This window comes from Hemitrygon akajei, chromosome 6 (genome assembly GCF_048418815.1).
Source record: "Hemitrygon akajei chromosome 6, sHemAka1.3, whole genome shotgun sequence".
NCBI classification, from domain to species: domain Eukaryota; kingdom Metazoa; phylum Chordata; class Chondrichthyes; order Myliobatiformes; family Dasyatidae; genus Hemitrygon; species Hemitrygon akajei.
The window spans coordinates 1,936,015-1,949,060 of NC_133129.1; the positions used below are offsets into that span (position 1 = coordinate 1,936,015).

Sequence of the window (13,046 nt, forward strand, 5' to 3'; positions counted from 1 at the left end):
CTGTCTGTCTTTGAGCCAATTGGGAAAGAGGTGTTGATGGGCAGATGGAAGTGTAAACAGCACAGACAATAAGCACTGGCAGCCACTGCCAGAGGTATGACAACACTCCATGTCAAGTGAGAGGTGCATGAAGGCATTGAATTCAGGGTGAGAAAGGCACGTTGTGATGTCTGACAGCTGCTGTGTCTGGAGATTGAGTGGAGGTGAGAACTCAATCAAGTGAGTCTGGCTCCAGGCTGTGGGGCCTTCTCTCCCACAGTCAATTCCCCGAGTGAGTTTTGGTTCAAGGTTGAGGGATCTGGCCTCCCACAATCGATTCCCCAAGCTCTGGCTCTGCCAGTACACCGATCTTTTATTGTTTGTTGGGGGGGGGGGGTAGGGGGGGGAGAGAGAGAGAGAAAATGGAGAGGGGACAGAGGGAGAGGGAGAATGGGATGGAGAGGGAGGTGGAGATGGGGAGGGGAATGGGGATTTGGGGAGGAGGTGATAGCAGTCTCTCTCTCTCTTTCACACACACACAATGAGAGGGAGAGAGACGTACTGCCACACACATATTGTGACGCTGGGAAGCAGCCTGAACCAGGCCTTGGGGATGAGAAGTGCTCTCTCAGGAGGAGGAGAGAGATCAGCCGTTAAATTAAGAATGTGGGCGCTCCCCTACCCGCACTGCGTTCTGCCCTGCCACCAGTATCTGTCATCCAACTGAAAGGTGAGGGGGAGGAGTTTGAGAGGGTATCGGAAGGGAATGGTTTTCACATGTAATCAGCTGTAAAGAGGAATGGTGAGGCAGATACAGGATACAGGCATCTTGACAAGCACCTGAATAGACTGAGTGAGCTACAGCTTTTCAATGTGGAGCAAAGGAAGATGAGAGGTGACTTGATAGAGGTGTACAAGATGATAAGAGGCAGATATCAAGTGGGAAGCCAGAAACTTTTTTCCCAGAGTGAAAATGGCTAATATCAGGGACATAATTTTAAGGTGATTGGAGGTGATAGAGGCAGATACATTAGGGATATTCACAAGACTCTTAGATAGGCATATGATGACAGAAACATTGAGGGTTATGTGTGAAGGAAGGGTTGGATTGGAGTAGATTAGAGGGTTGGCACAACATTGTGGGCTGAAGGGTCTGTACTGTGTTGCTGTGTTCTATGTTCTATAAATAAACAAGGCATATTTCCTATTGTCAAACAAGAGAGAATCTACAGATACTGGAAATCCAAGCAACACACACAAAATGCTGGAGGAACTCAGCAGGCCAGGCAGCATCTGTGGAAAAGAGTAGTCGGCATTTCAGTCTGAAACATCGACAGTCTACATCTTTCCACAGATGCTGCCTGACCTGCTGAGTCCCTCCAGCACTCTGTGTGTGGTGCTTATATTTCAGAATTGTCCATCTCTAATGTGGGTACAAGAGATGAGTGGACGATAGTCAGCATGGAGCATTTCTGAATTGTACAATGCGTAACTCTTTACGCATTACACCATTGAGTGCATCTACATGAAAGCAGGTACAGGAGCCTCAGCCTCAGGAGGACACCAGCTGGTGATCAGGAACAGTTACAAGACCATAAGACATGGGAGCGGAACTAGGCCACCTGGCCCATCGAGTCTGCTTCACCATTCAATCACTGCTGATCCTATTCTCAGTTATTACCCTTCAACCATCAGGCTCCTGAACCAGAGGGGATAACTTCACTTGTCCCATCATTGAATCGTTCCCACAACACATGGACTCACTTTCAAAGACTCTTCATCTGATGTTCTTAATATTTATCGCTTACTTATTTGTAATTATTTATTTATTTTTGTATTCGCACAGTTTGTTGTCTTTTGCACACTGGTTGAATTCCCAAGCGGTGTAGTCTTTCATTGAGTCTGTTATGGTTATTATTCTATGGATTTATTGAGTATGCCTTCAAGAAAACAAATCTCAGGGTTGTATAAGGTGACATGTATGTAATTTGATAATAAATTTACTTTGAACTTTGAATCACTGATCTGCTCTCTCCACACTCATGAATGTGTGACTAAGCCTAACTCAAACACACACTGTAACGGGGGGTTTCCCAACCTGGGGTCCACAGACCCCTCAGTTAATGGTAGGCATCCATGGCATAAAAAGATTGGGAACCCCTAGTCTATAAGTTCATTGATGAAACCGCCGCTGTTGGTAAAATCTCTGCAGGTGACGAGGAGGTGGACAAGGCGAGCAGCTCGAAGTTCCTGGGTGTCACCAAGGTGGTGGATCTCTCACATTGATACAATCATGAAGGAGGTACTCCAGTGGATTTGGTTCAGTAGGAGTTTGAGCAGATTTGGTACGCCACCAAAGACTCTTGCAAACTTCTACAGATGTAGGGGGAGGAGCATTCTGACCAGCAGCATCACCGCCTGGTATGGAGGGACGACAGAGGGTTGTTGACTCAGCCAGCCCCATCATGGGCACAAGCCTCCTCACCGTCAAGGACATCTTCAAAAGGTGGTGCCTCAAGAGGTGGCATCCTTCATTAACCATCTGGGACATGCCTTCTTCTCGTTACCACCATCAGGGAGGGGGTACAGGAGCCTGAAGACCCAGAATTAATAGTTCAGGAGCGGCTTCCTCTCCTCCACCATCAGATTATGAACCCATACTAATACCTTATATTCCTAATTTTGCATCACTCCCTTTAGTTTGTAACTTACAGCTAATTTTCTGTCCTTGCACTGCAGTGCTGCTGTAAAACAGGACATTTTGCATCACATAAGGCAGAGAAACAAACCTGGTTCGAATTCTGAGTCTGCCTGTGACGCCTCTGTCGGCTTCTCGCTGCACCTGTGACAATAAACTCCACTTTTGATAACAGTTTCCATGTGCTGAGGTGGCTGCCTTCTTCAGCCCCTACCAGGCAGCAGGTTCCAAACAAAATGACCCACCCTGATGACCCTGTCCTGCCGACAGACCCCCAGGTCTTCAATTAGCTCTCCTCTCAGCCTTCTCTGTCCCAAAGGAAAATCCCAGCATTGCCAGATTTTAAAGTTCCAGTTCAAATTTACTGTCATTTAACTTCACATACATACCACCAAACGAGCAACATTCCTCTGCACCAAGGTGCACAACACATTGCATATAATTCACACATAACACGTAGAGTACTATTACCACTCGTAAATTAGCGAACAATAAGGTGCTTTTGTGACATGTTAAAAAGTAAACAGTATAATATTATTGGCGATTCACACGTGATGAGACCCGGGTGGTGACAGGGAGTTCGGTGGTCTCACGGCCTGCGGGGGGAAGAAGCTGTTTCCCATCCTAACAGTCCTGGTCCTAATGCTGTGGTACCTCTTGCCTGATGATGGGAGGTCAAGGAGACTGCTGGATGGATGGGAGGGATCATTGGCAATGCTAAAGGCCCTGTGTATGCAGCGCTCCTGATAAATATCTCTAATGGGCGGAAGAGGAACCCCAGCTGTCCTCGCAATCCTTTGCAGGGTCTCGCGATCGGGTGCCTTGCTGTTCCCGTACCAGACGGTGATGCAGGTGGTCAGCAGCCTCCCAATGGTGCTCCTGTACAAAGTTGGTTAAAATGGGTCAGGGCAACCTCGCTAAAAGGGACCTGTGCAGAAACGTTTCCACACAGAGGGTGATCCGCACATGAAAGAAATTGCCAGAGGAAACTGGAGACGGGAACAATCACAAAGCTTAAAGGCATTTTAGACAGGCCTATAGACCAAAGGCAGGCAGTGGGACTGGATTCGATGGTTACCATGGGCAGGTTGTGCTGAAGGACCTGTTTGTGCTGTATCTAGCACCCTTCCTCCGTCCGACAAGACCAAAACTGCTCAGAAAATCAGACAAAAGAAAATCTGCAACACACACAAAACACCGGAGGAACATCTGCGGAAAAGAGTAAACAGTCGACATTTCAGGCCGAGACCCTTCATCAGGACTGAGAGAGAAGGGGGAAGATGCCGGGTTGAAAAGGTGAGGGGAGGGGATAAAGGCCAGTCAGAAGGTAACAGTGAAGGCAGGTGGGTGGGAAAGGTGGAGCGAGTATCTGATATAAGAGGACAGCAGGCCACAGGAGAAAGGGAAGAAGGAGGGGATCAGGGAGAGAAGAAGTGAAAGGTCGGAGTGGGGAATAGAGAAAGGGGCGAGGGGAAATGTGTTCACCGGAAGGAGAAATTGATATATATGCCATCAGGTTGGAGGCTATCCTCCTGTACCCTCCAACCCTACTGTACAGGTCAGTGTAATGCTTTACAGTGCCAGTAATTAGAAAATTGGGTTTCAATTCCTACTGCTGTCTGTAAGGAGTTTGTAAGCTCTCTTTGTGACTGCAAGGGTTTTCTCCAGGTCTTCTGGTTTCCTCCCACAGTCCAGAGACATACAGGTTAGGGTGAGCGAGTCGTGGACATGCTACGTTGGCACCAGAAGCGTGGCGCCATTTCGGGCTGCCCTCGGACTGGGTTGGGCATTGTCGCCAAGGATGCACCCGCTGCATGTTGCAATGTTTCGATGTGCATGTGGCAAGTATATCCAGAATCATATAAAGGAGGTATGGAGAATGACCTACACAACAGTGAGATCAGAGACCTAGACCATGGCAAGAGGAACTTCGGCCCAACTCCTTTGTACTAGGTCGCGGGGGGAGGCAGTGATTTCAGGGGGTATTCTGGCTGAACTGTGGTATAGTGGTTAGCCTAACCCATTACAACACCAACTGTAAGACTGGGGTTCGATTCCTGTTGCTGCCTGTAAGGAGTTTGCTCAAATCCCTTTGCCAGGAGTGTTGTCATTCCAGTGGCCTGCTGCACCTGTGAATGCTTCATAAGGAAACCAGGTCTCGGTGCACCTCCCCCAGCCCAATCCATCACCAGTCAGATAATAATCTGTCCTTCCAATCTTAAAACCTTCAACCATTAGATAAATTCCATCGCCTGTTTACACTGCAGACATCAGTGAGGGTGAAACAGCTTTTGTCTTTCACAGGCCATGCACACCATTTGTTCTTTCTGGATTTCATCTGTCTTCACCTTTGTTCAAAGTTCAAAGCAAATTTATTATCAGAGTACGTATATGTCATCATATACAATCCCCAGGTTCGTTTTCTTTCACAGTACAACACAGAAGTACAATAGAACTACACACAGAGGTGGACAAACAACCAACATGCAATATAAGACAAACTGGGCAAATAAAGAAGTGAAGAAGTAACACTGAGAACACGAGTTGTGGAATCCTTGAAAGTGAGACTATGGGCTGTGGAATCAGTTGGGGTGAGTGAAGCTATCAACGTGGGTTCAGGAACCTGACGGCCGAGGGGTAATAACTGTTCCGGAACGTGGTGGTGTGAGTCCTGAGGCTCCTGTACCTCCCTCCCAATAGCAAGCAGCGAGAAAAGGGCACGGCCTGCAAGGAGGATGTTGCTTTCTTGCAGCAGTGCCTCCCTGCAGGTATTCCATTCAGATTCCCACCTCTGCATTTAGCTGGGCCACCACTAACATCACTGCAGAACAGATCTGCATTACTCTGGCTGAGATCCAATCAACTCTCTCGCCACTGAAGGTCACTTCCTTCTTTTTTTTTGAATTTCAACTCCATGGAGATGAAGGCGTCTGCTCCTTTAACTAATCGGTGACTCCAGACACCGGGTTTGATCCCGACTTCTGGTGCTCTCTACATGGAATTTTCAGAATCAGAATCAGGTTTATTAACACTGACGTATGTCATGAAATGCGTTGCTTTGCAGCGCCAATACAATGCAATACATAAAACATACTAGAATTAGAAATATATATAAAAAATAAATCAGTAGTGTAAAAAGAGCAAAAATAGTGAGCAGTGTTCGTGGCCCACTGAGAGATCTGATGAGGGAGGGGAAGAAAGTGCTCCCAATGTGTTGAGCATAGGTCATGCTCTCGCTGTGACACTGTGAGGCCTGGAGTTTGGGTTCCTATCACTGGCGATTCCTGGGGTCGATACCGAAGATCGATGCCCAAAGGTCAATCAGGAGTCTGGAATTCAAGGCCCGATACCTGTGAGGCTACGAATCTAATGGGGACAGGAGGCCTATCCTGGAGTTGTAGGCCTGACTGTGTTTTAGAGTGTGTGGGTGGGTGGGTTAAGGGAGAAAAGGATATTGTTTGGCTGTTGTTGTTCTGCAGAACATTGTGTTTATGTTATGTTGGAGTCGGAATGTGTGGCGACACTGGGGGCTATCCCCAGCACGTACGCAGGTTGAGTTGGTCGTTAACACAAGTGATGTATAGTATGTTTCAACGTGCACATGATAAATAAATGAATCCATATCCAAATACGAATCCCAATCTGAATCTGAAGTTGAGTGAGAACCGGATTTATTCACTCAGAGCCAGAGGGAGTGAGCATCTTCAAGATGGCACCAGGTCATGGCTCAGACCTTGTTGTGTTTAAAGTTCAGGGAAGGAGAGCGTTAGAAGTTACACCTCCGCACCGTGTTTGAAGAGGTAGTGATAGTGGGTTTGAATCCCATTCTGGAGTCTGAACCCAGAAACTCTACATTGACAATCCCAGCGCAGTGCTGGGAGATTCCACTGAACCATTGCTACAGCCCCACTCTCTGATGGGAGCAAGTGATAAGATCTCCCCAACTGCTGGCTTTCCCTCAAAGAAAAATGGACAACTTATCTCCAGTGCCCTGGTCGAAATTTTTATCTCAACTGACACACAAGAACGGGTTATCTTAGCTATATCTGCTTGCAGTTCGTTGGAGGCTGTGTTTGCCTCATTTCCTCTCTGATAACTGTGATTACACTTCGAAAAGTTAAAAAAAAATCCTCCATTTAAGAGAGAGAGAGAGAGAGAGAGAGAGAGAGAGAGAGAGAGAGAAGGAAAGCATTTTCACTTGGAGAGTTTATGAGTGTTTTGGAATTTTCTTCCTCAAAAGGATAGTGGATGCAAAGACTGTGAGTCATTTTTCTGGCAGAGACAGAAGAATTCTTGATAGAGGATGTTGAAAGGCCACCAGGAGTCAGACAAGAATGCAGAGTCAAGATCACAATGACCAAACTGACCATGATCTTATCTTAGAATTAGAGGGTACCCATTTAAAAAAGAGATGAGGAGAATTTTTTTTTAGCCAGAGGGTCGTGGATTTATGGAATTCGTTGCCACATACAGCTGTGGAGGCCCGATCATTGAGGGTGTTTAAGGAGGAGATTGATAGGTATCTAATTAGTCAGGGTATCAAGGGATATGGGGAAAAAGCTGGAAATTGGAACTAGATGGAAGAATAGTTTAGCTCGTGGTGGAGTGGCAGAGCAGACTCGATGGGCTGAATGGCCTACTTCTTCTCCTCTGTCTTGTGATCTTATGTGTTTGGGAGACAGAATGTATTTATTTATGTAGGTAGTTACTTATTTATTAGACATATGATACGGAACAGGCCCTTCTGGCCCGCTGAGCTGTGCTGCCCAGCAACCCCTGATGTAACCCTTGCCTAATCCCGGGACAATTTACAAAGACCAAGTAACCTACTACCGCTAACATAGTGTATGCCTTTGGACTGCGCACGGAATCTGGAGCACATGGGGAGAATTCTAGACGATGCTGGAATTGAACTCCAAATTCTGGAATGGCCTGAACTGCAACAGCGTTGCTCTAATCGCTACACTATTTCTCGATTTCTCTTTTGATGCTTTATTTTCTCTATTAAAGGTACCAGGTATGCAATCTATTGACGTGAATTTCCACCAAAACTTCCCAGCACCGTCTATGGGCCTGACCTTGGTGACTACCCACCCACAGCTGTCTGAACATGGGGGGATCTGTCTCATTCACTATCCAGATTCCATGTCCGGGCAGCCAGATCCCAGTGCTAAGGAATCCGCTGGAAAAGCACCTGAGACACCTTTGACACTTTTGACAGCTGGCAAAGTGGGGAATGGGGAGAACAGCACCTGAGACATCCTTGACACTTTTGACAGCTGGCAAAGTGGGGGAATGGGGAGAACAGCACCTGAGACATCCTTGACACTTTTGACAGCTGGCAAAGTGGGGGAATGGGGAGAACAGCACCTGAGACATCCTTGACACTTTTGACAGCTGGCAAAGTGGGGGAATGGGGAGAACAGCACCTGAGACATCCTTGACACTTTTGACAGCTGGCAAAGTGGGGGAATGGGGAGAACAGCACCTGAGACATCCTTGACACTTTTGACAGCTGGCAAAGTGGGGGAATGGGGAGAACAGCACCTGAGACATCCTTGACACTTTTGACAGCTGGCAAAGTGGGGGAATGGGGAGAACAGCACCTGAGACATCCTTGACACTTTTGACAGCTGGCAAAGTGGGGGATGGGGAGGACAGCACTGGAAATCATTGATAGTGGGCAGAGCAGGAAATACCCGAGACTTCCTTGACATGTTTGACAGCTGACAAAGCAGGGAATGGGGAGAACAGCACCTCAGATATCCTTGACACCTTTGACAGCTGACAAAGTGGGGGATTGGGAGGACTGCACTGGAAATCATTGATAGCGGGCAGAGCAAGGGATGGGCAGGAAATACCTGAGATATCCTTGACACTTTTGACAGCTGGCAAAGTGGGGGATGGGGAGGACAGCACTGGAAACCATTGATAGTGGGCAGGGCAGGAAATACCCGAGACTTCCTTGACAATGTTTGATAGCTGACAAAGCAGGGTATGGGAAGGACAGTCGACTGTAAAACCCATCAGTGATTTTAATGAGGTTTCTGACATTCAGGAAACATCTAACAACAATTAGTAGTGGATACAGGCCCTTCAGCCAAAACCAGTCCTTGCCAACCATGGTGCCCACCCAGCTACTCCCAATTTCCTGCATTTAACCCACATCCCCCTAAACCTGGTCTCTCCATGTACCTGTTCAAGTGCTTTTAAAATTATACTATTGTACCTGTCTTGACCAAATGCTCTGGCAGCTCGTTCCATACACTCACCACCCTCTGCGTGAAAGGAACCCACCTCCCAGGTCCCGTTTAAAACTTTTCCCTCTCACCCTATATCTACACACATTAGTTTTTGTCTCCCCTATCCTGTTCCCACCCACCTTCTCTATCACTCATAATCTTAAACATAAGTCATCCCTCATTCTCCTACATTCCAAGGAATAAAGACCTGGCAACTTCTCCCCCTCGCTCAGTCCTGGCAACATTGCCATAAATCTTTTCCACACTCTTTCCAGTTTGACAGCATCTTTACCCTACAGACATCAGGCTCCTGAAGCAGCCTGGATAACTTCACTCACCTCAACACTGAAATTATTCCACAGTCTATGGACTCACTTTCAAGTCAATACAACTGATATCCTCAACATTATTTATTTACTTTTTTTTGTATTTGCACTTTTTTTTTGCACGTTGGTTCTTTTTTCAATCTTTGTGTGTAGTTTTTCATTGATTCTGTTGTATTTCTTTGTTCTACTGTGAACGCCCACAAAAATATCAATCTGATGGTAGCATACTGTGACATGTGTTTATTTATTTTACATTTTCATATTTAGAGATACAGCACGGTAACAAGCCCTTCCAGCCCAACGAGCCCGTGCTGCCCAATTACACCCATTAACTTTCAAAGTTGGAAGGAAATGAGATCACCCAGAGGAAACCCACGTGGTCACAGGGAGAACATACAAACTCCTTACAGACTGCAGCAGGAATTGAACCCTGGTCACTGGCGCTTCAAGAGTGTTATGCTACCATGCTGCCCCTAAACTATTTAATAATGTGCTGTACTTTGATAATAAATTTACTTTGAACTGTAACAGGGTGACACAGTCCTCCAGGTACACCCTTTAACCTGACTCTGCCAGGCAGGGTTTAACACTGCAGACCAGCCAATGTGCATTTCCATCTTGCTCTTCCCATGTCTAACAGGTTGTCTCAGCCTGTGGTCAACCCGGAAATCAACTGCATGTGAAACGGTGGTCGACACTGCAACCCTCTGCCATGTACAAGTCACAGAGAAACGGGCAAGTCTCCAGTCACAGAACTTGCCCGGTACTCAAGGGGCGACGCCAACCACCAGCACAGGGACCATTCCAAGCCACCTACCTTGAACACCTCAGAGAAGAATCCCGATCCGATCTTCTCGCAGTAGAAGTCGTCGATCCTGGCCAGGGTGGAGACGGCGCTACGGAGGGCCCTGTACGACGAGGGGCGGAGGCAGTTGCACCCGGACATGGAGCCTGACGCGGGAGCCGAGTGAGGTCCACAGTCAGGTACCAGAATGTCACTGGACAAGTCCAATCGGAGTGCTGGCTCACGCGACATTTTCTGCAAAGGTGAACCCCTTCCCACCCAAACTCAACCCAACCCTGATTCACATCTTCCTCTGGCTGTCGACAGGGTGGTGGCAGGGAAAAGGGCGTTTCTGTGAGTTTAGAGAAGAGTCTTCACACCATCAAACCAGAGATTAGATCCACTCTGGGCATCCTCCGTATCAGCAGGGCCATTGACAGGCGACCGTAGACGGGTAGTAGACAATAATCCAGGACTGGCCTGGATTGGTTTGCAAATCATTTAGTTACCCAATAACAGATAATAATCCATCAGTCAGTCAACGGTCCACCACTGGTTAATTGGTAATCCGATTCTGATCAATCTGCAGCCCAGCAATGGTTCATCAATAATCCAATATTGATAAATCAGTAAAACGATGGTCCATTCATCAATACACCTGGTCGTGATCAATACATAATCCAATAATGGTAAGATTGTGTCAAGCAAAAATCCAATCAATCTTCAAGCCCTCAAACTGAAGAGCAGTAGATGTCCTGAACTTGAGTCAATAATCACCTCTCACCAGAGAGAAGAGTTCACTGTCTATGGACCCTCATCCTGGGCACAGTCTTGCACAAGGCAAACCAACGCTGGAGCCCCGCGGGGACTAGCACTGTTCGGGAAGGACCCCGCCCTTCAACGTGCTAGACAAACAGAAGGATCAAAACAGACTCCAGGTCCGACCCAGTCTCCCGCTCGGGTCCCAATCCCCTCAGCCTACTCCTGATTTTATTCTGGATTAACTGCTGCTGGTCTGATCCCAACCTGTCTGTTCCTGACTCCTGATTTTCTCAGCTGCCTTCCGATTTGATCCTGGTCCACCTGCTCCTAACTCCTGGTCTGATCCGAGTTTAACTGCTCCTGGTTTGATCCCAATTTAACTGTTCCCTATTCCTAGCACGAACCGAGTGTCCTCTGCCGGCTTATGGTCTGATCTCAGTCTATCCCATCATGATTCCTGGTCTGATCCCTGTTTAACTGCTCCCCATTCCTGGTCTGTCTCCTTCTTATTCCCTATGTAATTCCAGTCTATCTGCTCCTGGTCTGATCCCAGTTTCCCCTACTGGCTCTTGATCCATTCCCGGTGTATGTTCCTGATCCGATCTCGGTCTGTCTCCTCTTTATTCCTGGTCTAATTCCAGTCTATGTACTCCTGTACTGATCCCAGTCTATCGACTCCTGGTCTGATCCAGGTCTATCGACTCCCGATCTGATCCCGGTCTTATTCCTGGCCTGATCCCAGTTTAACTGCTCCTGGCTCCCGGTTTATCCGCCCGGGCTCTGCCGCCAGTAGCTCCGCAGCCCGCTCTTGCTCCAGCTCTAGACGGGTCAGGCCTCCCGCTGCTCCCCCCACCCTCTCCTCCCAGGCTCCGCCTGCAGCGCCACCCGCTCTCGGGATCACGGAGCTGCCGCCCTGCGCACGCCGAAAGGCTCCCGTTCCTTATGTGGAGCGGCGAGGGCGTAGAGGCTGCAGCGGGGCGGCGCTCCCTTCTTCGCCCGCCCCGCCGCCGGCCACAGGCACCGGGCGCCGCCTGCGGGTCGCTCCCGAGCCCAGCAGCTTGTTACCGCTCCCCGTCCGGACAAAGCGGAGACAGAGAGGGGCACAGGCTCTCTCCCCCATCGGGGACCTGCCCCCGAGCATCTGCTGCTTTGCCGTGCCGGGTTCGCGGTCGGCTGCAGCACCGTCCGCCGAGAGACCGAACAGAGGACAGTGCAAAGCACCGAGAGAACTAGCGGGGTCTCCCTCCCCCTGCCTGTGACATTTACCGGGAGTGTTGTCGAAGTTCCCGATGTATTGCTGAGGATCCCGACCACCCACCCCACAATCTCTCTGACCCACGACCGTCAGGAAGGAGGGACGGGAGCACCAGGACCAGGACCGACAGCCTGAGTAACAGCTTCTTCCCCCAGGCCGTGACACTGATGAACACCCTGTCACCAACGAGGTCTCGTCACTCGAGTGGTTTACTGTACTGTTTACCTGTGCTGCACATTACATGCTTTTTTTGAATTATTTTATTGACTTATTTGTGGTGATATTTTGTTTGAAGTGCCGTGTATGATATACGTACTGTGGGTGCACCGTGGTCCGCAGGTACAGTGTCTCGTTTGGTGGCAAATATGTACAGTCTGGTGACAATAAACTTGAATTTGTGGCGCCAGGTCAATGGAGCTCATCTCCCTGGGCCTGTGGGAGGAGAATCACAGTGATAACCCTGCACCCCCTCAGGACATTAACCCCTTTACTGATTGTCTTACATTGGTGCTCATAGAGCCATAACAGGCCGCTTGGCCCATCACAAGCAGTGGTAACCCATCCCTATTAATCCCGGCTTCCTGCACAGGGCCCCAGGCCTCAGTACCCGGGCCATTCAAGTGATAATGAGGTTTTAGTCTACAAATCCATTGAGGGGCATAAAACAAGGTGAATGCACAACTGTCTTATTCCCAGGGAAAGGGAGCTAAAATTTAATAAATTGATTAATTAGCTCAGGAATTAAAGTGCATTTATTATACAGTGTCCTCCAAGAGGTCCACAACCTTGTCATAGGGTTCGGAGGCTTGTGTGCCTCAATGACTCGGAGAGCTATGTTGCCTGGAGTCAGGGCTTTATAATGCTTTGGCTCTTGGTAGGGTCACCCATACCAAACAGGTCAAAGGATAGAGGCCAGAGTAAGGATGGTCCACCGGTCCTCCAGGTTCAGGGGTTCAGCTCAGGGCTAACAACCCTGACTGGTAAAACAAGATAGTTATGA

At 48.4% G+C, this 13,046-nt stretch overlaps 1 protein-coding gene across 1 annotated transcript in view; it reads right to left on the reverse strand.

Annotated features, from left to right (window-relative positions):
• LOC140728810 (dual specificity testis-specific protein kinase 2-like) overlaps positions 1 to 12,033 on the reverse strand; it is a 117,943-nt gene extending 105,910 nt beyond the window's left edge. The window contains exon 1 of the mRNA XM_073047780.1: positions 10,063 to 12,033. Coding sequence (XP_072903881.1) covers positions 10,063 to 10,281 — 219 coding nt within the window. The 5' untranslated portion in view covers positions 10,282 to 12,033. The remainder of the gene's footprint in view (positions 1 to 10,062) is intronic.
• Positions 12,034 to 13,046: the final 1,013 nt, after the last annotated feature.